The sequence below is a fragment of the Aethalodelphis obliquidens genome, unplaced genomic scaffold (assembly GCF_003676395.1).
Source record: "Aethalodelphis obliquidens isolate GAN/ISIS:26980383/991018 unplaced genomic scaffold, ASM367639v1 scaffold28, whole genome shotgun sequence".
NCBI lineage: Eukaryota > Metazoa > Chordata > Mammalia > Artiodactyla > Delphinidae > Aethalodelphis > Aethalodelphis obliquidens.
In genome coordinates, this window is record NW_020837972.1 from 14,580,300 (window position 1) to 14,606,090 (window position 25,791).

The window sequence follows — 25,791 nt, forward strand, 5'->3', positions numbered from 1 at the left end:
TAGTATGTGAATTATATCTCAATAAAGCTGTTAATTAGAGCACGTTAGTGACGGATTGTAAAATTACTTTAACACTAATAGATGTGTCTAGATTTATATGAACCAAATTAAAATCACCATTATCTGGTTATTAGGAATTAGGTTTTATTTAAGAACGTATCACTGGCAGCAGATTGTTAATACAATGGCATAGATATTTGTGAGCATAGAGAAACATATGCTCCTAAGTCAGTTGTTTATAAATATTTTAGTCATAAACGGTTTGTTTTCCACATGAGATCATGGATCTAGAGCTTTTCAGAATCGTTTAAAGATCACTATTCTGAATTACAGAACTTCTGATTATTCAATACCTAAACTGACTGAAGAATTCTCACTTCATGCCCAGCTCTTTCATGAATAACCTCCTTTTTTAAAAAAAACAACTTTTAAGCCTCAAACAACTGATTCTTACATTTATAGTCCAGTCAGTTAAAATTAACAAGATTGATTTTTTTCCATTTAGAAGGCCCCCTTCTCAATAGTGACCTAACTAGCTAAAGGCAGCTTTAAATAGAAAAATTCAGGATCCATATTTCTGAATCTGAATTGATTTCTCCATATAATGCTATTCCTGTTCCTTTATCAGAAAGTCATGAGGAATAAATAACATAAATGCACTTTGAAACTGTGAACAAGCCACGCACACGAAGGAGATGCTTCGAGTATTCCAAACTACTCAGGGAGCTGCTCTACGCAGCCTCATCGAAGGACACGGGGGCCAGAAATGATTTTCCTCTGTGTTACCAGCTCCACTTTGATGACTGTAAGAGTGAAGCTCTTTGATTCAAAGTGTTATGTAAACATAGGAAATGAGATGACATCATCGCTGAAGAAAACAACGACAACAAAATCCCATCGAGATTGGCAGCTAAGGTGGGTTGATAGTGGGACTTCCCTGGCGGTCCAGTGGTTAAGAGTCCACGCTTCCACTGCAGGGGGCAAGGGTTCAATCCCTGGTAGGGGAACTAAAATCCCTCATGCTGCACAGCAGGGCCAAAAATAAGTAAATAAGATAAAGTGCATAGCTGGTGATACCGTGATATTAAACCACAGCTCTACTCCACTCTCTGTATGACTTTCCAAACCACCTTCCTTGGCTTTTTTTTTTTTTTTTTAAGTCCTTTCCGTCTCTAGGTGAACAGAGTACTTTTAAGCCCACAAAGTAAAACTCCTCACACCACTGGTATAAATTGGCACAAATTACCAACTTTCAAAATGAACATAACCTTTAACCTGATTCATTTCCCAAGGACTTATCCTACAGTCATAGCACCCACAGAGCTGCAGGGTGTTCACTGCAGGATACATATGGAAACAAGGAACTGGAAATAACCTAAATGCCCATCGACAGGGGTCTGGATTAATAGGTGAATCATATACCTCCCACCATGGAAGACCACACAGCCCTCTAGAAGGACGGGGTCGATCATATGTGTTAATACGAAACTGGCTAAGATAGCATTTTAACTAAAAGAAGAAAGATGTTCTGCAGTGTATAGCAGCGGCCCCCAACCTTTTTGGCACCAGGGACCGGTTTCGTTGAAGACGATTTTTCCAGGGACCGGTGCGGGGGGCAGGGGGTGGGGGATGGTTCGGGTGGTAACACGAGCAATGGGGAGCGGGGATGACGCTTCGCTCGCTCGCCCGCCGCTCACCTCCTGCTGTGCGCCCAGTTCCTAACAGGCCACGGACCGGTACCGGTCCACAGCCGGGGGGTTGGAGACTCCTGGTGTAGAGCACAGTGGGCTATGATATTTATGAAAGACAAAAGGACTGAGAAAAATATGTTATTTTCTCCTGACTCTTAAAGATGATTATATAAGACACCTGCATAACACAGACATGCAGTTACGTGCATGAACGATGGCTGGAAGAGCACAATGGTTGACTCTGGGTAAGGGAACCGGGGTGGGGAGAAGGCTTACTTCTTACTCTTTATCCTTTAGTGTTATTACTTGTCATTTTCACCTTAGGTCTGCATTTCTCAGTCCATTTAAAAAAATGTCGATGCATGTCCAGTGGCCCCTTTTGAGGACATACCCTCTGGAGTCGAAGACTCCTTCCTGCGGCTGGACGGCGGGGCGAGCAGGCTCAGGGCGCTGGGCTGGTGCTCGGGCGACCGCACGATGGCGGACATGGCGATCTGCTGCCTGGCGGTGGCCGGCGTGGACGGGTGCGGGTGGTCTGCGGCTTTCCGGTGGGCTGCTGGGGAGAGACGGGTCCAACGCCTTTCGGTTAGCAGGGCCCCCGAGAGGCCCCAACCAAGTGGACCGCCCCGGGGGCTGGCTATCAAAGGCCCGAGACCAAAAGGACACACAGGGTGCCCGATCGGCAATGCCGAGGATGCCGTGAATCGTTCAGACGTGGGATGTCTGGGCTGTCACCACGAGGCTGAACTAGTCTCGGCCAATCTCCTTGAGATCGGTCCTCTGCCTCGTCCACCGCACTTGGCTTCGAGGGCACCCGTACCTTCCTCCCGGGCGGAGCGGAGCTCGATGCGGGTCTTCTGCAGGGCTTCCTCGAGCTCCGCGCAGCGAGCTTTCTCCTTCTCCAGAGCCACCTTCAGCTCATTGTACTGCAGAGGAACCTGTGTGGGCAAAGCAGGGTCCTCTTTCCGTCGACTAAATAAACCCTAGCAATGGAAACAGAGATATCTCCTAACTCCTGGAAATTGGCACTGGGAACTAGTGAAAGGAACTCTGCCTCGGGAGGAGCAGACCACGGGAGTCGGGCACATACTCACTGCAAGCGGGTTTTGTAAAAATGGCATGTGAAGGGGGAGGGGGGGACCGAGCCACAGCCCCTCCCAGACGGCTGGAAAAAAAATAGGGGCGTGGAAGTTTTCACCGAGAGGGTCAGAGATGCTTGAATTGCCACCACCTCTTCCTTTAGCATTCCCAAGAAGGAGAGCCATTTCCTGAGCCTTTACCCTCAAAAAATGGAAGTGGAGGATGGAAAGGAGACATGGTTCAGAAATCACTCTCGCCTTGAATTTGTCTCATGATGCTTCGTTACAAGACACAGAGATGAGTATTTTTTTTTTAAAGGAAGCAAAAAAAATTTAAAAATGGAATACTAAAATAATGTCACCACAAGGGGCTTATGCAAAAAACATGCAAATGGAACATGTATTGTACATGGGAAAGAAAAGTATAACGTAGGGTAATGGGAGTGAAAACGAACCAAAAAAATACACGGAAGCACCCTGACTACATCAAGTGACAAACTCAGATAACAGTCCACTGATAAAATAAACCAGATTCAGTATCATCAGCACCAACAGGCACGCTCGCACAGCACACAAGGAAACCCGCCTCCACAACCACCACTGCTGCTCTGGTGCCTTCCCGTAAAGAGAACAAAGGGACCAAGAGGCCGGCCGCCTCCTTCAGCCCACTCCCCAGTATCCTGTCATCGGAGGCCTTCCCTGTACCACCGCCAGTGCTACTCTGGCATCTGGGTGCCTTGGGAAGAAGCTTCAGGCTCCTTAGAGACCTTCTGGAACTGAGAACACATGACCAAACCTTCAGTGGTTCAGGGAAGCATGCTTTGGGCTTATTAAAAATCTTCCCATGTGTGCCTATATATCACCCTGTCCATCTGTTTCTTTTGGTCATTGTTTTCAATTTATATGTTACAATTTTAAAGAGATGGAGCCGCACCCGTGGAAGGGACAGCTATCCAGTCAGACATTTGGGGCAGGTTACGTCAGCTCTCTGGGTCCCAGTCTCTTCTTGAGCCAATCAGAAGGACTGAGCAGATGATGGCTAGTTTTTCTGGAGTCCCGTACACATGACCTGAGAATCCTTCTACAGCCCCATACAGATGACATATTAAAACCTCTGGAATCCTATCCCCATGACCTAAGAACCCCTCTCTGTCTAGAATCCCATACAAGTGACCTGTAATCTCTCCAGAGTCCTGTACATGTGAGCAGGGAACCCCTCTGGAGTCCAGGACGCTGACCTGAGTATAAAGCTTCCTCTCTGCTACCTCCCCCACCCCAGCTGCCTGGGAAAAAACTATCACTGCCTTCACAGAGGAAGGCATGACAACTTCAAAGGCCATGAACACAAAATGGTGTATTACAGACTCCAGAGTGATCGCTTCTCTTGAAGAGCTATTCTGATGATCCCAAAGCCTCTTTTTCAACCCCAAACAAAACAAGATGCATTTTGTTTTCTCTGATGTTCCTAGGATTATCTATCCCAGTGGGCTTTACAGAATCACCACGATTGAGCAAAACTGTCAGCTCCCCGCTTTTCAAACCCTCTGACCCACCTTTTTCTTTTTAGCAGGTTGGTCCATTTTGGCTTGCAGAAAATCGATGAGTTTGGTTTGTTGAGAAATAGTGCCTTCCATTTTCACCTTTTCATGAGAATAGAGAACCTAAAATTTGTGAAAACGAAAAGCACCTCAGACACCGAAAGAAGTATACTTTTAAACTCGGTACTTTAAGAAAATAAAAAATAAAGCTGTTACAATATTAACATACGAAAAATTCAACCCAAGACGCACTGGGCCAATCTTTATTTACTTAGTTCTGATCTTACTGCCCACCATCCCCCCAAAAAAGATGGACTGAAGTACGGACAGATATGTGAAAAAGCAAAAAATAGCAAATGGCAAGTAGGAGAATCTAGAGGGTGGTCATGATAGAAATTTCCCAGCTTCTCTGAACGTTAGAAAATCCTCATAATAAAATACTGGGGAAAACACACAACATGAAGATACTGCCCATTTGACCAGACAGATGGCTTTTAGCCATCATGCTTTGCTCCTGCAGACACTTTAAGTTCCCTTTGCCAGTTCTCACCTGAATGTTCTCTAGCTGATATTCCAGATCACTCCTTTCTGTCTTCAGCAGATCAGCCCGATCTAGAGCTTCCTGTAGCCCTTGAGTCAGACGGAAAATATGACTCTTTTGCATGTCCATCTGCTGCTGTAACTTGGCTTGCTGGTGGGAAGAGAGGCAGGAGAGGCTTCATACCACACACAAAGCAACGTGCTCCCTCACTGTCCCTATTACAAACTAATTTCAGACATGGCACCAAAAGCTCGGCTCATTCCGGAATGACCAACTGTCTGCTATTCCAAAAGGATGCATGTGCAGTTAAAAAGAACTTGCACAGAAATCTCTGATGGCCAGCCACTCACAAGGTGCCCACCACAACAAGAAGTCCAGACTGGTGGGTCTGCCTTCCCAATCAGAGTTGCAGTTAAGGATATTTTGGTACTTCATACTACGGGCCATCTGAGTTGACATCTAAGGCAGTATGACTTAATGCCATGACAGCCACGTTCTGATTTGTCCTTATTTTTTTTTTTTTTAAGATCTCAATTGCTGTTAAGAGAACTCACTTTGTGATTCTCCATGTGGAATATACAAAGGGGAGTCAGGGCTTCCCTGGTGGCACGGTGGATAAGAATCCGCCTTCCAATGCAGGGGACATGGGTTCGATCCCTGGTCTGGGAACATCCCACATGCCGCGGAGCAACAAAGGCCGTGCGCCACAACTACTGAGCCCACGTGCCTAGAGCCCGTACTCCGCAACAAGAGAAGCCACCACAATGAGAAGCCCGCGCATGGCAACACAGTAGCCCCCGCTCGCCACAACTAGAGAAAGCCCACGCACAGCAACGAAGACCCAACGCAGCCAAAAATAAAAACAAATAAATAAATAAATTGATTTTTAAAAAAAAAAAGGGTCATAGCACCTCTAACTCAAACAGCACCTCGTCAGGGTGTGGGACCAACAAGCACCCCAATAGCCACAGTCGCAGGAGATATTTCTACCATGTGGGGAGGAAGGAAGATCCCAGGTTCAGTACAAGTGTCGGTAAAACCCAAGGAAAACAAAATTCTATTTAGGACATTGGAAATCGCTTTGTGCTGGAAATCTCTCTCCAATTTTTTTTACAATGGAAGTCAACCAGAAAACAGAGCAGGCTATAAAGATACTGGGTTTATGACTCTCTTTCCTAAAATGCTTCTGTTTCTAAAAAGCAGGAAAGAGCAGCTATCCTGACAAGATGCTGCTTGATTTCACCCAACCCCTTGGGTCCAATCTAACCACACCACCAGTGGCCCAAATACTCCCTTCCCTGGTGGCCTAGAGCCTCTGCGGCCTTAAGGACAGAGGGCTGGTAAAGAGCTATAACCATCAGCATGGGAGTTTCCCAGCAGGCGAGGGCAAACCTCGGTGGCCCACGCCCCAGCCAGCCAAAGGCTACTACTGATGACCTCGGAATCTGCTGAAACCTCGCTACCTTATTTCTCTTCCCTCCACCGATGCTTGTCTTTCCATTTCTACTCCTCACCTGCCCTTCCTCTTGAGAGGCAGCTGATTCCCTGAGGCATCATGGTGTCATGGAAAAGAACCTGGGCTTTAGAACGTTCCAGACCCTGGTTCAAATCCTGACTTTAACTCTTATTAGTCCTGTGACCAGGGGCAGCTCACTGCCTCTCAGACCCTCAGTCTCTTCGTCTGTAAGTGGGGGTAATAACTCCCTTCACTGGCTAACACACCAAGCACAGTGCCCAGCATACAGCACATGCTCGATGAATCTTAGCGCTGCCTCCTTCGTCTTTCTTCCCTCCATCCCGTTCAGGTGCGCCCCCCCTCACCTTTCCATCTTCCTTTCCTGCCCGAAACCTACTCCGACAGCCTCTCCCCATTAGTCCTCCGTAAAGCAGGATACTAACTTATGACCACCTGCCCTGTGTGCGTGACCTGGAATTTCTGAATCAAACCACAGAACCCCCTAAAATACAGGGAAAGAAAGAGAGAAAACAGCTAAGATAACCTCCTCCAGGGAGCTATCTGTCCCCTGTAGCACAAATGATTACTTCTTGCAAATTATCCACTTTAGTTTCTCTCCACTATTTTAGGACAACACTAATTACTAGGCAGGAAGCAGAGAAACAAGTGCTAGGGACAAGAATCTGTTTGGTGACAGCCAGGCCCAAAATATTTCTCTAGAATCAACACATCAACTGTCCATTAGCTTTCCAGGAAATAGGCTACTTATTTACTACAATAGAAAACAAGAGTGACATTTGTGCTCAATGAAATGTTTTACAAAACCATTAACCTGCTTCCCAGAGAGAGGTAAATGGAGGCTGTTCCCAGACAGTGTTAGAGTGAAAAGAGGGCTCTAGCCACGTGCTTAGATCTGTCCCCCAATTTTATGAGGGTGACAGGAAACTGGGAGGAAGCAGAAAGGAACTAGATGACAGAACCAGAGCATGAAACAACTCTGGTGGCTGGGAAGATGGATCAAAACCAACAAGAGAAGGTTTAATAGGATGGTAGTTTTTAAACACATCAACTGAATAAAGAAAGATGTTTAAAAAAAAAAAAAAACTTGTAGAAGGGCTGGTGGTGATTTAACAGATCGATGGGTGTCAGCAGTGTGCCAAAGCCACACAAAGAGCTTGGGTCACTGGCAGAGATATTCGGAGCCCAGAATGGAAGTGGAGATAGCCCACTATGCTGTGCTGTTCAAACCACAGGGGCTTCTAGAAACTCTCTTCGGAAAGAAAAATCTATCAGAAAAGAACATCCCAAACATGGAAGGACTTCAAGTGTTCCATTTAGAAAAGAGAAGGCAATATGGAGTGGGAAAGCTACAGAGATATCGAATCAGCCGTCACAGAGATGATACAATAAAAAGTAGTAGTTCTCTCACAGAAGTGTCACAAGGACTATAGGAGTTAATTCATGGAAAGTACTCAGAAAGGCACCTGGCACATAGTACGTGCTAATTAAACATTAGTTATTTTGATTACTAGTCAAGTGATTTGATCATTAATCAGTATTAACCTCCTACTTTGGTTGGAAATATGAGACTACACCCTGTTTTCATATGTTTCGATGTAACAGAAACAATGGTTGGAAGTTACAGGCTTTAGTTTACAATAAGAAAGGACTTTCCAAGAGTTACAGGTGCCAGAAAAATGAGCTGGGATGTCTAAAGTCACTCTAAATTTTGATACTGAGGCCAAGGTTCACCGAGGCCCACCTATGCGGAGGGTTGGGGAAGGGACTCTCTACCTCGCAGGGGGATTAACTCGACAGGATTAGCAAGTGGACTCTGAGCTCTGGCGTCACGTCCAAGAGACTAATCATGCCTGTAAAGGGCAGTGTCAGAAAAGCTTCTGAGGCCATTTCTGGCCCGAGAGAAAAGATCTGGGAGAAAGATCCGTTAGTGCCCAGGACAGGAATAATAAAGGGAACAGCGGTGCAAGTGCTGGGAATTTGCAATAAATGACACACAAAAATTCTTTCCAACTCTGAGGCACTGATTCTGACCCCATTTACAAGAATCTGCACCTGATGGAGGGGAGAGCCAGGCTGAGCCCCCGGTCTCCTGCTTACAGAAGGCCCACCACAAGCCAGCATGCCAGCTGCGTTCCGGACAATAAAGCTTGTTCTTAGTTCCCTAATGGTTTCGGCTGTCAGTGAGATCTGCCTCCCATTCAATGGCAGCCAGACAGACATCTGCTCAAAAAGCCCTCTGTGAGGTGCAGAATGGAGAACTGGAAACGTTCCCAGGTAGTTTTAGAAGTGAGAACAAGGGAACTGAATCAGGATTCCAGCCTGCTCTTCCTAGCCCTGCCACTGACTCACCATGTAACCTCGGACCAAAGCACTGAGCTGTTGGGGCCAGCGCTCCTTCCTTGAAAGGAAAAGAGGACAGGCGAGAACACTGATTATTTCTGTTCCTCCTGTTTCCAACAGGTGCCTCAAGTGGGGGTGTTGCCTATTCATTCCAGATAAAAGACCACCATTCTCTATCTGACCACCGGGGTGATTTGTCAATTTCTATTATAATGTTCTTAGTGTCACCTTTGGTGAATTTCCCACCCACGTGTGTGTATGTTTGTGTGTGTGTGTGTGTGTGTGTGTGTGTAATTGATTTAAAAAATTTTTTGTTGTGGTAAAATATACATAAAATTTACCACTTTAATCATTTTTAATTGCACAGTTCTGTGGCAGTAAGTATATTCACATGGTTGTACGTCACCATCATCCATCTCCAGAACTTTCCAAAACTCCCACCCATAGTTTTTAAACCCTCATTCTAGAAAACATTTTACATTCACCTGCAAAATTTTCACCACACTTTTCGAACTTAATAACATAGTCATAATATTTCTACCAGCAGAGCCCCTCAGGGGCTACGGGTAGCACACAATAAAACCTCAGTTCACCAGAATAGATAATCTGGCTAATTCAACCGTCAGGCTCACTATGGCTTAAACAGAACACTCTTGGAGTCCAACTTCTCGTGAAATATCTTTATAAAGTGCATTTGTCCCGATAGGTCAATTCTAATGAACAAAGCCGAATTATCAGTGATTCAACCAAACCAGGGCTTTGGTTGGGAGTGGGAAGTTGTCATCAGTTTAAACAGAGATTTTCAGAATTCTGTTAAAAGGTACAGGAAATAACATAAGGAATGGATTGGTTTAGGAGACCAATTTGAGCTTTTCGTTTTGTGTCTCAAAAGCAGGGCATCATTTTTTTTAAACTGAATTAACTGGGTGTTCAAAAGCCTTCATGAGATTTGGCACTCAGTGTAATCTGATCAGGTCTCTGCCCCGTGCACAAAGCTAATTACATGGTTGTCCTATCAGCCTGCAAACTTCATGTACTTTGGACATAAACTCTAAAGAAGAATTTAACTCAATATCCATGTGCCTGCATATTTAATAAACTTCCACTTGGCACAGACTCGCTGTGTACTACACACACCATTAAGCACCACTTGGGAGGACACAAGGACAAAGAGGACCCCGGCCTTCGTGACACATTCTTTTAACGTGTTAAACACCTTTAAGAAAGTATCCGGGACTTCCCTGGTGGCGCAGTGGTTAAGAATCTGCCTGCCAAGGCAGGGGACACGGGTTCCAGCCCTGGTCTGGCAAGATCCCACATGCCGCGGAGCAACTAAGCCCATGCACCACAACTACTGAGCCTGTGCTCTAGAGCCCACGAGCCACAACTACTGAAGCCAGCGCACCTAGAGCCCATGCTCCGCTACAAGAGAAGCCACCGCAACGAGAAGCCCGCACACCACAACGAGGAGTAGCCCCTGCTCGCCGCAACTAGAGAAAGCCCACGCGCAGCAACGAAGACCCAACGCAACCATAAATGAATAAATAAATAAATAATAAAATAAAAAGATATAATGAAATAAAATTTAAAAAAAAAGGAAGTATCCGGTGACCACCTTACTCTTCCTTGAAAATTTCCACTTTGAAATCTGAACGCCTTAATTTGGATCTGCCCACCTGAAGACAACAGATATGCACTTGAGAGTCCACCCGGCTCTATTTGCCCGGCGTTTTACACTCACCTCTTCCAGAAGCCTTTGTTTGAGCTCTCGTTCTGTCTCCAGCTTCTGTTGTAAACTTCGGGCATTCATTTCAAGCATGGCGTGTTTCTTCTCCAGGTCATTGAGCTGGACATTTGGAAAAAATTGGCCGTGACACCACATTTAGTAATGTCAGACGCTAACAACTTCTGCAAATATCCACAAACCTTCTCAGGTAAAGAATAATCAAGTTCTAAAGGTCGGAACATAAATACTGGTTTTTTTAAAAGTATATCACAAATGTCCCTGTCATAGATAAGCCTTATGTGCGTTATTCTGTGGGGAGAGAATATTATTTCTAAGGGATGGGTCATATGTAGGAGGATGACTTCTCAAGAATTTGTTTATCTGACATGCTTCGGCTGAATTAAATCATCACATTCTGAATGCTTACTACTCGCATAGGATAATATCAGGAGCTTTGGATGAAAGGACAGACAAGCTCTCTCCAGGATCTTACATCAGGTCACAAAGGCAGAGGGTGGCACCATAACTAGACACGTACACAAACAGTGACTGCTTTGTCAGGTGACGATTTCGATAAGAGGTACGGAGAAGAGAAATTCATCCTGAGAGACTAGTCGTCAAGAGAAGATGGGGTCAGAATGTCTAGAGTCTTAAAGGATGGGTAGGACTTTGCTATAGAATACTTTAAGAACAGTCAGGTAAAAAAAAATATCCTTCAAGCTAAACACAAAAGCGTTCATTTATCTCTAAATAATACATTTACTTTCCTCATGGTCAAATAATATATTTACTTTCCTTATGGTTAAAAAAAATAGTAAGCCAATACCAGGAGGGTTCCTGAGTAACAAGCTCTAGCCTTGAATCTGATCATATTATTTCTATGAAATTCTGGTAAGAAAATAATCACGGATGTCCATAAAGATTTATGTTCATCACAGTGTTATTTATGATGGCAAAAACAAAAAAAAATGGAAGAAACACAAATTTTCAACACAAGTGGAATCATTAAAATAGGTGCCTCGGGCTTCCCTCGGGCTTCCCTCGGGTGGCGCAGTGGTTGGGAGTCCGCCTGCCGATGCAGGGGACACAGGTTCGTGCCCCAGTCCGGGAAGATCCCACATGCCGTGGAGCAGCTAGGCCCGTGAGCCATGGCCGCTGAGCCTGCGCGTCCGGAGCCTGTGCTCCACAGCGGAGAGGCCGCAACGGTGAGAGGCCCGCATACCGCCAAAAAAAATAAAAATAAAAAATAGGTGCCTCTGTGTAATTGATGTTTCTAGAACTACATGTTCAAAAAAGATTCACTAATTCAGGAAAAGACCCTAGTTATGTGATGTTTAAAAAAATATGTAAAGCTGTTTATATTGTAAGAACCTAAATTTATAAATAAATATTTATATGTATATACAAATTCACCAAGATAACAGTGATGACAGCTTACCAGTCATTTTTTTCTTGACTTTTCTGTGGTTTCTATATCTTCCACAATGACCCCAAATAATCACTTTTATAATCATGAAATTACAAAGTTACACAAAATTCAGAGGTTAGATTTCTACTTTATATTATGTGTGTGTGTGCACGTGTGTGTGTGCAAAAGAGTGTGTATGTATGAGGCTATGCGTATACATGAAATTCCTCGGACCTTTTGTTATCTATAATATTGAAGCACCTATTCGAAATCTCTTTTAAGATTAGATAAAAATCTCCAAACACTGGTATGTCACTTTGTAAATACAGAATACAGAGTGCTAGGTGGACAGAACACGTGTATTTCCAACGTGAAATACTGAGAACCTGCACCATCCTCAGATCCTACCGTGTCCCTGGACTTAGAACCCAGAGAGGCTGAGGCTTCCTGTCATTGCAGCAATGGGATGAGCATGAGTCCTCAACACTCCCCGTTCCCCAAGGATGTTCGACATTAGACCCATGAGGGCGTCTAGAAATCAAATGCCAGAAAGCAAGAGTGTTGTGCACCCAGATCAAAATCTCTACCTCAGGGGCCCTGACAGGCAGATGTGAGGAAGTCACTGACCGACTCTGACACCCTAATACCTGCCCCCCTCACCCACGCTACTGGCAACAGAGGGCGGCCCACGGGGAAGCATAATCGCGCGACTCTGTTTATGAAACATGCTGACCATTGATCGCATGTGACTGTGTGTCAAGCATACCTGCTAAAAGGAGGTGCACACGTGTATCTAAAGGGCAGGAGGGACAGGGGCTGACCTTGTCGGAGAGACTCTCGGCCTTCAGCTTCTGTTCCTTGAGAGCCTGCTGCAGGGCCAGAATCTCAGCCTTGTGCTCCTTCACTGCTAGCTCGACCACCTGGCGCGACTCGGTGATCCGCTGATCCGCCCTCGCCCTGCGGGGAAACATGGGCACGTTCAGAAGCTCCACCATCGCCGCCCTGCAGGAAGGGAGCTGGTCCAGCTCGGGCCCTGCTAAGCAACCAAACAGACTGTGGGCTGGCGAGATGCCCAACCCGACCCCTTGCTCTGAATTATGTCTTGTTTTCTGACCACGTTCAGAGAGAAGATGTGACCCACTTTAGGCCCTGGGTAAAAATACTCTTCACAGGTAAAGTTCCTGTGAATATATATGCACTTGGAAAGGCTGAAGGCGATAAGGCATCTTTCCAAATGCAACTGGGTTGGAGAAGACGTCACAAGACTGTCACACCCTCCTACGGGAGCAGGAAGGGAATGAGGGCCTGCTGAAGGAACACAGGGTGCAGAGGGCCACGCGAAGTCCCATGTGAGCAAACACTTCCTCTCCTTAAAGTACATGCAAGAGGTGAAGTGTTCTGGGTGCTCCTCAAGAAACTGAAACTTGAACCTGACGGATGTATCAATATCTGTAAATAAGGTGAAAGAATAGAAAAACTGGAAGCAAACTAGAAAAATCACTGCCCCTCCCCCCTTTAGGTCTTATGCTTTGCCGCTTCCACGCCTGGGCTTGTACAGGCTCCTCCACTGGCAGCTCTCCTACCCCACCCGACAAATCCAAATCTTACTCAGACTTCAAGGGTAAACTCAAAGACCACGTCCACCATAGAACCTTTCCCAGTTTCCCTCTCAGAAGCAACCTCTCCTTGTTGTCCCCTAAGCATAAAGGTATTTCTCGCCTGGCACAGCCCACTCTCTATTTTAGGCGTAGTTTACCTCCTCCAGTAGACTCTTAGCCTCTTGAAGACAAGAATTAAGAATTATATTTTACTCATCTCAGGTCCCACATAATACCAAAATAGAGGGAGGAAAGAAACGGGGGTGGGTAGCCAAGACCTTTCACAATTGCCCCTGAAAGTATACATGAAATGTCTTCCCAAGCACAGCCCATGATTACACCTTCCACGTGTGATTGTGAATTTCTTGATGCTATGGTCAGATTCCGTCCCCAAAACTGTCTCTGAAGGATTCTAGAAACAGCTGGCATAAGAGCTGGACTTGCAGGTGGGAGGGAGGGTGTCTGTGTGAGGGCAGCCAGAATGTATGGTGAGGATGGGGGAGCCCAAGAGTTTGGAGGGAAACAGCAACAGAAGGTTGCTGGTCTTAAACCAGTAGTCCCCTTACATCAGCAAGTACCCTGAATGGGAAGATGTCTAAAAGGGGAAGATTTTTACCAGTTTCTCTTGAAACTTATAGGTCCTCTTTGCTTCCAGTCTTTTCTAGTTTGATTTAGCACAGATTATACATCCAAGACAGTGATGAGTCTACTTTATGATCAAGCAAATGTGGGAAATACTAAAATGAATCTGATAGAGTCCTAATAAATGATAAATATTTCCAGGTATAGTTTATCTTGTTTACAGAGTTCAGAGTGGACTTCCCTGGTGACGCAGTGGTTGGGAATCTGCCTGCCAATGCAGGGGACATGGGTTGAAGCCCTGGTCCGGGAAGATCCCACATGTCACGGAGCAACTAAGCCCGTGCGCCGCAACTACTGAGCCTGCGCTCTAGAGCCCAAGAGCCACGACTACTGAAGCCCGCGCGCCCTAGAGCCTGTGCGCCACAACTACTGAGCCCATGCACTGCAACTACTGAAGCTCGCACGCCGCAACTACTGAAGCCCACGCGCCTAGAGCCCGTGCTCCGCAACAAGAGAAGCCACCGCAATGAGAAGCCCGTGCACCACAACTAAGAGTAGCCCCCACTCGCCGCAACTAGAGAAAGCCCGCGTGCAGCAATGAAGACACAACACAGCCAAAAAAAAGGAGTTGAGAGTACCGCAGGAAGGCAAGTTTCAGAGGAAGGTGATATTAGCGAGGTTATGGGGGGAGGGATAGGATTCAGCTGGGCAGACATGAAGCCACGGGGCGAATACCAGCCCGTAGGTGTCTCTGCACAAACTAAGAAAGGCACGTGTTCTTTAAGACTGTTTACTCCCATCTGTTGGTAAACTGTCATAATATACTGATTTTGTTAGTGCAAAAACTGCTGCTGTGAGCTGTTAAACTGTCATAATAAATCTTCATATCTATGACGTCTTCAGTGCAAACAGCATCCCCAGCAGCATGCAGTACACAACCCTCACACCTGTGACCCCGGCAGGAAGGGAATTCTATGCTGGGAGGACTGCGGGAACACAGAGAAAAGATACTACCTGAAATTATTTCCTACCAAGAAATGGAAAAAAAAAAACTTCTTATAGAGCAGTTGTTCTCAAACTGGGGGTGATTTTGCCCCCCAGGGGATACTGGGCAATGTGTGGAGATGTGTGGGGTTGTCACAACAGGAGGAAGGAGCCACTACTCGGGTTTAGTGGGGCAAGCCCAGGGATGCAGCTCGGCATCCTACAGCGCACAGAAGAGTGCCCGCAACAAAGGATCATCCGGCCCGAACTGTCAATAACGCCAAGGTTGGTGTAGAAGGCAGACTTGCGTCACAAATGACCAGGATCGAAACAGTGATGGTCTTGCTACATGGTCACAATGATTAGAAACCCGAGAAAAGAGTTTCTACAAAGAAAGCACTGAGATATTCTCCCTGCTGACTCCCAGGGCCCTGCATGGGGTAAGTGGTCACCATCTACTGCCAAATGGCACTGTCTGTATTTACAATGAGGATGACAGACCCATTCTGGTTTGCACAAGAGTCTCCCAGTTTTAACACTGAAAGTCTTATGTCCCAGGACACTGCTCAGTGCTGGCCAAGCTGGGACAACTGGTTACCCTGCTGGTAGCTCTGAGCTGGATCCTGCTGCTGTCACCTGCCATTGGCTTTCTACCAACAGGAAGTCCCACCTGCTCTGCTTCTCAGTGTCCAGCATCCTCTGTAATTCTCGAACCCGACACTCAAACTGGGACTTCTCGTCACCAAGGACGCTCCTCCAGGCCTCCCACTGCCGCTCTTTTTCCAGCAGCTCGTCGTTCAGGGCTTCCAGGTCCATGACCTGCTCCTCCAGCATTGTGCAGGTAGTCTTCAGAGCCTCCATCGTCTGCAAATCAGTATCACTGAGTTGTGCTTTGTGTCAAATGAGGATTTCCCAGATGTTACTTTTGTCAGATCAGTTTCAGAAAAGCAGGAGTTTCTAACTATGGTCTGAAAGACACTATCTTTTTCTCCTACAGAATGAGGGGACCAGACAAGAATGGATGAAGGGCCATTTCTGCCGTCATCTTATAGAAAGAACCAGGAGGAAGACCAGGGAAAAGAGACCACACTTAACAATAAAGTGGCTCGGGAATTCCCTGGCGGTCCAGTGGTTAGGACTCTGAGCTCTCACTGCTAAGGGCCAGGGTTCAATCCCTGGTAGGGGAAATAAGATCTCATAGGCCATGTGACACAGCCAAAAAAAATTTTTTTTAAATAAATACGTAAAAATAAAGTGGCTCACAGAAGCATTCTATTCTATTTTTAATGGTTTTAAATCAAAATCAAAAACAACCACACAAAGGACTTCCCTGGCAGTCCAGTGGTTAAGACTCTGCACTTCCACTGCAGGGGGCACGGGTTCCATAGGGATGGTGGGGAACTAAGATCTTGCATGCTGTGCGGAGCGGCCAAAAAACAAAAAACAAAAACCAAACCAACTAGACACTTCTAAAAGCCATTTTTAAAACCCACAAGCCTTCAAAACACAGACATGGGCTTCCCTGGTGGCACAGTGGTTGAGAATCCACCTGCCGATGCAGGGGGCACGGGTTCGTGCCCTGGTCCGTGAGGATCCCACATGCCATGGAGCGGCTGGGCCTGTAAGCCGTGGCCGCTGAGCCTGCGTGTCTGGAGCCTGTGCCCCGCAACGGGAGAGGCCACAGCAGTGAGAGGCCCGCGTACAGCAAAAAAAAACAAACAAACACAGACATGATTATAAAAAAGAGCCTTTTTACTGGACAGGCTCAGTCTGAGAACCCTTGGGAGAGATGCAACTGGCACCTCCTCTAAAATCTAAAGGGGTTCCAAGTTTCCTGGGGAAGTCTCTGACATTGTTTACAATCCTTACTTGCTTCTGGCTGGTGAGCTGCATCTCCCTCTCCGTGATCTCGCGGCGGAGATGGTCTACTTCACTTCGCAGCTGTACGATCTCATCACTGGCGCCAGAGGCCTCATCAAGTTGTTTGGACAAGTAGAAATTTTGGTTGTTGAGCTCAGCATTGTCCTCCGTCAGCTGGTTTAGCTGCTCCTCCAGGTCTGTGATTACCTAAGAGGAAAGGAATCCGGTTACGCAGACAAGCAAGTTGATCTGAAATGAGAAATTGCTTCTAGAGCCATCAGCACTTGAACCTACATGATAATGACGATCAGTGTGCAGCTCACGTTTGCCCATCCAACCCCTGTGAGCCAAACTCAATCTCCCACACCCGCCCCCTTAGCGCCCAAACACACATATGCTGTGGGAGAACAAGAAATGTCTCGGATTCTTCTCTGACTCAGGATTCATCGGGAAAATATGGTAAAAACAAATCAATCAAAAGTGCCTGCCATATGGAAGGGGCAACTTTAAATGAGATCAAGTTCATGGACGATAATAGAATGTGGAAAATGCAAACTGAGGAAAGAGGAATAGTAGAGAGACTGGTATCACAATCTGCTAATTAAGCTAAAACGCCCAGGACACCATCTACAGGACATTATCCTGGGAAACAGTCTTAGAAAGCAAAAGAAAGTTCTTATCATGGAAGACTGAGTGAAGGACACTAAGAGTTATTTTAATAATATTTTAGGTAATAAATTTAAGTTCATGCAACAAAAGGAAAAAAAAATTTAAGGGACTCTCAGAATAATCCTGAAAAGTAATACTGTATGACAGCATCACTTTAAATGGTTCTTATTATGCAGATGGCTATCAGAAAGTGGGAAGGCATGTATATGAAATTGCCATTTTACTGAGAGAGATTTAATCTGGTTTTACTAAATGGTTTCCCTGCTCAATGGCAGAATGATTTCAATTTCAGCGCATTTAGCTGTCCTGTTCTCTTTGCTGAGGTTTAGTACCAGCACTTGCAAAGGGCTTTTATATATAATACTTCAGAAGTTTAAGGGCAATTTTCTAATAATAGTTGGAATGAGGCGCACTGGCGGTAAATTAAATTTTACATAACTAAAAGGAGTAAATTAAAAGGAAATGCCTCTGAGTCTATGGTTAATTATTTCCCATTTTCAAACCCAGAGTAGACTTAGTTTCTGAAATGTTGCCACTGTTTCCATGACTAACTCCCTATTTTAACCTACTTTGACTATCAATTAAAAAAAAAATCTTCCCAGGCACATAGAATTAAAGAACGTCAATTAAGTAGATCTGTTCAATGTGGCCACAGCTTTTCATTTTGTTAACTGTGCTGATGAGCTTTTAATGCAGTAAGTGGTCTAGTAATTTGTATTTTAATATCAAAAGCCATGTTAATTCCTACGGTTTGTGTAACGCTATCAGCTACAAGAGGGGGAATAAAGGTTATCTGGTCAGGTTCTTGGCTAAACCTCCTTCATCAGGGTTAAAAAAAAAAAAAAAAAAAAAAAGGAAAAAAACTGCAAGTCTGTCACTCCTAGCAGGCACTTCTGCCTCACAGGGAACCCTGTATCACCCTTTGTGTGACGTGGTTAAATCTCCCGAAAGCAGAAACAATGAGTAAACAATGCAGTAAACCCATCCTTAAGATGGTTTTCCTCCTAGACTGCAAATGTCTCCACCGTGCTTCCTTCTACCTCTGCCCCCAAAGGAAAACAACAAGACTGATGCGGCAAACTGGCCTGGAAGCTGCGCTATAAAATGGATTCTGGAAGCCCCAAATAAGCCACCTTGAACTTGGCTGGGTTGGTTTCTCCACCTGACACGGAGGTAAATACTTTATTGGCTACCTCCTCTGTTGCTCTGGTTTTAATGTTTTGGCTTTTTCTTGCGTGCTATTCTACTTTAACGCATCATGTGAAATACATGGGATAAAAATTAGTGACCAAGATGTTGAGGCACCAATGGTGCCCCATGGGGAGCAAACAGACTACAGAAAATATACCCACATAAGAATATATATGCTGCCAAAATAATTTACTTGTCATTCAAAGACATATTTAAGCCTTTGGGTACCTACTCCCTTTTCTTTGACTCATGAAAAAAAAATGCAATTTATAATAAGCCCATTTCTGTCACTTCTTCTCCTCCTCCCCAAATTAGATTATAAAGTGCTAAAGAAGAAACACTCGGAAAAAGTCAGGGAGGTGCCAAGATTACTACTCTCATTTCGACTGGCCACTGGAGTAGGAAGAGTCCTTCTATTTCCTGTCGTCACCCTGTTTTCAAGGGGTCTCTGACTTCTGTTCACACTTTGTGATGACTGGCTCTGTATTCTGTCATCATCTCTATGTTGCCTGTTTGACAAGAGGAGGATTAGGTGCTTGCACGAAAGCAGTCGAGGCCTCGTGAAAGCATGTTAGCGCATTTGGACGTTTCGTATGTCCTTCCTGCCCAAAAGCCGTAACACGTTGAGCTTGTGGCTCTGTGGGAGTTGCCAGAGTGTTAGACACACACAGATATTGGGCGGACCTGAGTAAATTAATGATCTCCATGGTTTAAAAAAAAAAAAAAAGAATAATGGGCTATCTGTGATTTTGAACGAGGTTATAAGCAAAGAGAATTCTTAGGTCTACTTTGTGGGTATATTCCCTCCACACCGAGGGCAAATGATCTGTTTCCTGTATTATGAGTCTCTTAAGCTTTCAACCCCAAGGATAGAAGGCAGGAAAGATAAACTGCAAGGCTGATTCCATCTTAGTGGTAAAAAAAAGATGAGGGAGATAGCTTCATAATGCAAGGGCCAGCAGAGCTTTCTTCTATGCTGTTTTTACAGATAAGAGATCTTGGTACAATTCTAACAGAAAACAGGGATATAAAAAAATTATCTACTCTCAGTGTCCAAAAAAAACTTTTTTTAAAGATCTCTATCAGTTGCTTTTTAAGCACACCTCGTGGTTCTGAGATACATGTGTTACCTCTCACACCTGACTGGGCAACCAGCAGAGGGAACGTTACCTGGTAAATGTCCAGGTAAATGTCGGGGGTGAAGACACCAGCCAGACAATGAGTATCGGGCTGAAAAGACACAGGGCTGACATCCTATTTTAATGCCTCATTCCTTCTTGAAGGCAGCTATTTGCATATTATTTATTTTTAATCTTATAGCTGACAGATTGATTCATAATTAAAACCGTGTCATATGCTGGCCCACCAACTCCTCTCCAAAACAGACTTAGGTAGGGTTTTAGGTGCCAGATTGAATCAAGTCCTTTTTTTAAATCTCTTCAAAATATAGAAATGGCCTGAGCTCGAAAATCTTACTGCTCATGAGCTTATTAAAAAAAGCTGCTAACTGGGAGCTCCAATTGATTGAGCTATTATAGGAGTTCCCACCGGTAACAAAGATGACATTTGCCAGCGGCGACAATCCTGGACAGCACCAACGAGAAAGGAACATCTGAGAAAGGAACATCTATCGCGCTCTTCTAAAGTGTCTATAAAGCAGCCTTTGAACTTGCGAAAGTATAACTGAGATCTACCACTGCTGCCAAGTGTTGTTCTAAAGTGGTGGTTTTCAAACTTTTTTAAGGAGCAGGACCGTTTTCTACACAAGATTCTGTGGTAAATCCAATATAATAAAATGATAATAGCAACCAACACTGATTAGTGCATTCTGTGGGCCAGGCCCTGTACAAACACCAATGCACCATCTAATTCTTACAGGAACCCCAGGTATTATTACCAAGTTTCGGATTCTATGACTCAGTGTTTCCTAGGTTTTACTGTTTCCGAAATCTGAATGTATATTGCAGCTAAGCAGCTGTCTCTCTTCCCTCACCCAGCCCCGCAAAGAGCAGTAATTAAATGAATTATGCATCTTACAATCAATGGTGTATTGGAATTGAGGACATACAATGTCATCTCATTTCATGGACAAAGAAATGGAGCCTCAGGAGTGTAACATCACATAGGTTACCAAGAGACCAATTTAGAATCTGAACCAGTCTACCTGACTCCAGAGCGTGTGTTTTGGACCCCCAAGCTACCCAGCTGCCGTAGCTGAAATGTGGGTGGGGATCACTTTCTTGGGATCCCCCTCCCACTGGGAGAGGCCCCCAAAGGCTTCTTCACAGAATGCCAGGGGTAAGTAAAGGAAGGATTAGAAGTCACTGTGCCAGAAAAAGCAAATTGGAGGGATAAAGAGAGTACAAAAGTTACATAAGAAAGTAACCAAATTTGTTCTACATATTGGTATATTCCATTAAAACTACACTTGCAATTTTAAAAATGGGGGGGGAGGGAGGATTACAAAGGCACACAAGGAAACTCTTGAGGGTGATGACTATGTTTGTTATTTTGATTGTTTTGCTGGTTTCACAAATATACACACATTTCAAAACTCATCAGGTTATTGTACTCTGATTATTCCTTAAGCTGTAAAAAAAAAAAAAAAAAAGATGTTTAAAAAAAAAAAAGATGAAAAAAGGAGAAAAGAAAACTCCAGATGAATGGAACAGGATTACTGACGTACACATTTAAAATGCATCCAAGTTTATTTTAGGAAAAAATAGTAATGTTAAAAAAAAAAGTCACAGTCCTAAAATGATCTATATTTTATTCAGTGATCATTTATGAGCATGTATGTAATATAAGCACATAACTCTTGTGTAAAATAAGAAACCAAGATAATAAGAAACTAAAAAAGTAAGGCAAAAGAGTAGAGGAACAGAATGCATCAATTCCTCAAGGAAGGGAAGAAATCAACAGATAATGTTAAGGCAAGCTCACCCTAGATCCAGCCACTGGCAACAGGAAATAGACCTAAACTCCATCTGCCAGGTACCTACTAGAGTGAAACAGAGGCACGTCCCATGACCTAGCTATTCCACTCTTGGGTATATGCTCATCAGAAACAAGGCCTTATAGCCGTCAAAGGACCTGTACAAGAATGTTCCTAATAGCTTTATTCCTACCAGAAACAACCCAAACATCCATCAACAGGCGAATGGATAAACGAACTTCAGTTCTATACGCACACTGGAAACACGACACCGTAATTAAAATATAACAAAATCTCGATGGATGCAACAACATGGATGAACCTCAGAGACAATTTAAGGAACAAAAAAAGCTAAACCCAAAAGACCACATCTTCTATGATTCCATTTATATGAAGTTCAAGAACAGGAAAAACTAAGGTGTGGTATCAGAGGTCAGAATACTGGTTACCCTTAGGGCAAAGGACGCTGATGGGAAGAGGAGAGGAGGGAACCTTCTGGGAGCTGAAAAGTTATGTATCTTGATCTTTGTTGTGGTTACACAAGTTGTCTATACACATACAAATCTATCCAGCTACATGCTTAATATTAGTTGCACTTCATGTACTTTGTTGTGTGCATTTTATATCTAAATGAAGCGGGGGGAAAGAGGGGGGGAGCATATACCAGGACTTAATGCCCCATTTATAGTAGGTAAGGAGGAAAGAAGGAGTTCATTACAAGAAAAGAAAATATGCCTATAGGAGGTGGAGGGGTGTTTCTGGAAATTTACAGATGCAAACAATACAAATGGAGACAAGCTGACTGAGAACTGCCTAAGGAGGTAACAGAGCAATGAAAGGACCAAAGAAAGGAAGTAGAACCATGAATAAGGACAACATCCCTCCCTTCTGAAAGGGGCCTATTTTAATCCCTCTCTCTGATCAAAAATAGACTCTGAGTTTCCACTGATCCTACCCTATTACATAACCTATGAATGATGCTTATCTGCTCCTGGAATTGACTTCTCTCAATAGAAATAACGACTCCCAAAGAGTCCTAGATTCTGAATTTGCATGTTAGGAAGCCAGATTTTGCCTGTTAGGAAGTTAACACTTGTAGATTCCCCAGGAGAAGAACTTGTTGGTCTTCCCTCTCTGTAGAGGCAGTAGGGTGGAGAAGCCTGACATGTCTAACTGCCCCTTACCATCTGGGGCCAGTCTCAGACAGAACCTTCTAGATTGGAGAAGGAAGGGGAGCTCCAATGGGACTTTTGTTGCAGCTACTGAGATCTATTAGTGGTTCTGCAGTGAGAATTATTTTGACCATTCCAACAAGCCTTCCCCAAACACAAAGAATGGTTTAATTTTTTTTAAACTGGCAGGAACACAAGACACTGAAGTTATCTGAGGCTCAGAAACTTCCAAATCAGTTTGACCGCATTAACTGCTTCAATTTGAAAGTTTATATCAAAAATCAGTCACTGATATTAGAATGAGATGTCCCCCTTTCCTTCTCAGTTTTAGTTTCATGTTATTTTCATCATCTTTGGTTAATACTCACAGTACAGCTGTTACGAAGGGCATCAAATTTGCGCTGGATTTCATCTCTATGTGCCTAAAAGGTAAGAAGTTGATTATAAATTTTTCATAGGGTGGAATACAATTCTACATGCTATGGGTCAAATAAAGAAAATCACAATTTGTCTAAAAAAGCCAAGAACGCTGTTGCAGCTGCCCCAGCACCTTTTTTTCAAAGAATTAATCAAGTCATACCCAACAGGAGAAGCAAAGTTACAGGAATACACAATGCCTATTAATAACATTAACTATTTAGACCACACATCACACCCTGTACAAATATATATTTAACATTCAGATTAAAACTAGGCACTAGTGGAAGAAAGGAAAAAAACATAGGATGAAGTTTTACTCTCTTTTATTTGTCTTCCTCCCCATTCTTTTTTTTTTTTTTTTTTTTGCGGTACGCGGGCCTCTCACTGTTGTGGCCTCTCCCGTTGCGGAGCACAGGCTCCGGACGCGCAGGCTCAGTGGCCATGGCTCACAGGCCCAGCCGCTCCATGGCATGTGGGATCTTCCCGGACCGGGGCACAAACCCATGTCCCCTGCATCGGCAGGCGGACTCTCAACCACTGCGCCACCAGGGAAGCCCTTCCTCCCCATTCTTAATCTTTTCCTCTTCCCTCCAATTGGCTGCCCACCACTGCCCCACCCCCGCCCCCAAGGCTTCTCCCAAGAAAGACACAAACACACATATACAGGACAATAGCCAGGACAAAGTAGGGACTTTTGAAAAATTAAATCCAAAGCTGCTGAGATTCAGAAACCCTACGTAGACCCTGAAGTAAATATAAAGATTTTCACCAAGGCAGAGGCGCTCTAAACCAGTAGCATTCATTCAGCTGACAAGAATATTTTGAGTACATACTACATGGCAGACACTATGGCAAGATACAGCATATCTGGCCTCACATTCATTCTGGTGCGGACAGGTAGAAAATAAACAAGGGCAGGATTACAAACAGTGACAAGTGTTATGAAGGAACAGTGACAAGTGTTATGAAGGGCCTAGGGAAAAAGAATAAGGGGGGAGAAAAAGAACTCACTTAGATGGGGCAGTCAAGGAGGGCTTCTCTGAAGAGCTGACATTTAAACTGAAACCTGCAGGGTGATGAGGAGCCAGCCATGCAAAGAACAGAAAAGAGCAGACGGAACAGCATCTGCAAAAACCCTGAGGCAAGAAAGGGTTTGGTGCATTTGGGGAACAAAAAAGGACCTGAGTGGCTAGAGCAGTTTTTTACACTTCAAGCTGTGACTCAAGAGTGAAGATGTCAAGTCAAATTTTTTTGGTTTGTTTTATCCAATGAAATGGAATAAACAGGATACATTAGAAAACATCAGAATGTACCTTGGAGAGTAAAGGTAAGCACCATTGTTGGAAACTTGTTTCAGATACCATAAGTCATCAAGTTTAAGTTGCTATCAATTGTAAGATTTACCACAATTTTATGTAACATTAAGAAAAAGAAGTACTGCCAATGAAACTATGACATGTTTATGTCCTTATGACTACAGAATCATATACAGGCTATAAGATGCATCCTGATTATCCACCTTAAAACTCATTGAAACTCAGTATATAGGATCCCTTGTATGAGACTGCAAGATAAGATGTATTCTTCTGTGGACTGTGGCCAAAGAACAAAAGAGGGAAAATGTGGCCCAAGCTGATGGTAGAGAGGCAGGCCCAGACCAAGGATCTTGAAGGCCAAGAAAAGAGTTTGGATTTCATTCAAAATGCAATTAATTGGAGGCCAACAGAGGTTTTAAAATGCAGAGTGACATGGCCTGGTTGTCGTTTTGTGGATGCTGCAGGAAGAACAGAGCAAAACAAGACAAATGTAGAAGGAAGTTCAAAAACTACTGAGGAGGTCGCTGCTGTCATTAAAGGAAGAGAGGATGGTGGCTTGGAGCTGGACGTGACAGAAGATGCAGAGAAGTGGATGGAGGTGAGATCTCTTTTGGAAGCACAGGTAATAAGACTTGTTGATGGACATGGGGGCCAAGGGTTCCTTAACGGACTTTTGATTTGGAAGACAAGGTAGATTACGGCACCATCTGCTTAGCTATGAAAGCCCAAAGAAGAATCCAGTTTGAGGCCGAGGAAAATGTGGTCCTTCGCTTTAAAAAAAAATAAAAAATAATCATCTCTATCGGAGATTAATAAGTAATAAAGGCTGGAGAGGGTGTGGAAAAAAGGGAACCCTCCTACACTGTTGGTGGGAATGTAAATTGATGCAGCCACTATGGAGAACAGTATGGAGGTTCCTTAAAAAAATAAAAATAGAGCTACCATATGATCTAGCAATCCCACTCCTGGGCATATATCCAGAGAAAACTCTTAATTCAAAAAGATACATGCACCCCAGTGTTCATAGCAGCACTATGTACAATAGCCAAGACATGGAAACAGCCTAAATGTCCATCAGCAGATGAATGGATAAAGAAGATGTGGTCTATACACAATGAATACTACTCAGGCATAAAAGAAGAATGAAATAATGCCTTTTGCAGCAGCATGGATGGACCTAGAGATTATCATACTAACTGAAGTAAGTCAGACAGGGAAAGACAAATATCATATGATATCACTTATATGTGGAATCTAAAGTATG

At 44.2% G+C, this 25,791-nt stretch overlaps 1 protein-coding gene across 8 annotated transcripts in view; it reads right to left on the reverse strand.

The window, feature by feature from the left end:
• CIT (citron rho-interacting serine/threonine kinase) overlaps positions 1-25,791 on the reverse strand; it is a 169,994-nt gene that overhangs the window by 18,295 nt on the left and 125,908 nt on the right. For 5 of the 8 annotated variants that reach the window (XM_027124738.1, XM_027124734.1, XM_027124740.1 and 2 more), the window contains 9 exons: positions 23,160-23,213; positions 16,834-17,031; positions 15,635-15,828; positions 12,622-12,757; positions 10,408-10,512; positions 4,859-4,999; positions 4,324-4,431; positions 2,512-2,674; positions 2,083-2,247 (listed from right to left, as the gene is read on the reverse strand). In XM_027124738.1, the coding sequence (XP_026980539.1) occupies positions 2,083-2,247; positions 2,512-2,674; positions 4,324-4,431; positions 4,859-4,999; positions 10,408-10,512; positions 12,622-12,757; positions 15,635-15,828; positions 16,834-17,031; positions 23,160-23,213 (1,264 nt within the window). The remainder of the gene's footprint in view (positions 1-2,082; positions 2,248-2,511; positions 2,675-4,323; positions 4,432-4,858; positions 5,000-10,407; positions 10,513-12,621; positions 12,758-15,634; positions 15,829-16,833; positions 17,032-23,159; positions 23,214-25,791) is intronic. The other 3 variants (XM_027124739.1, XM_027124737.1, XM_027124735.1) reach the window with 2 other exon arrangements.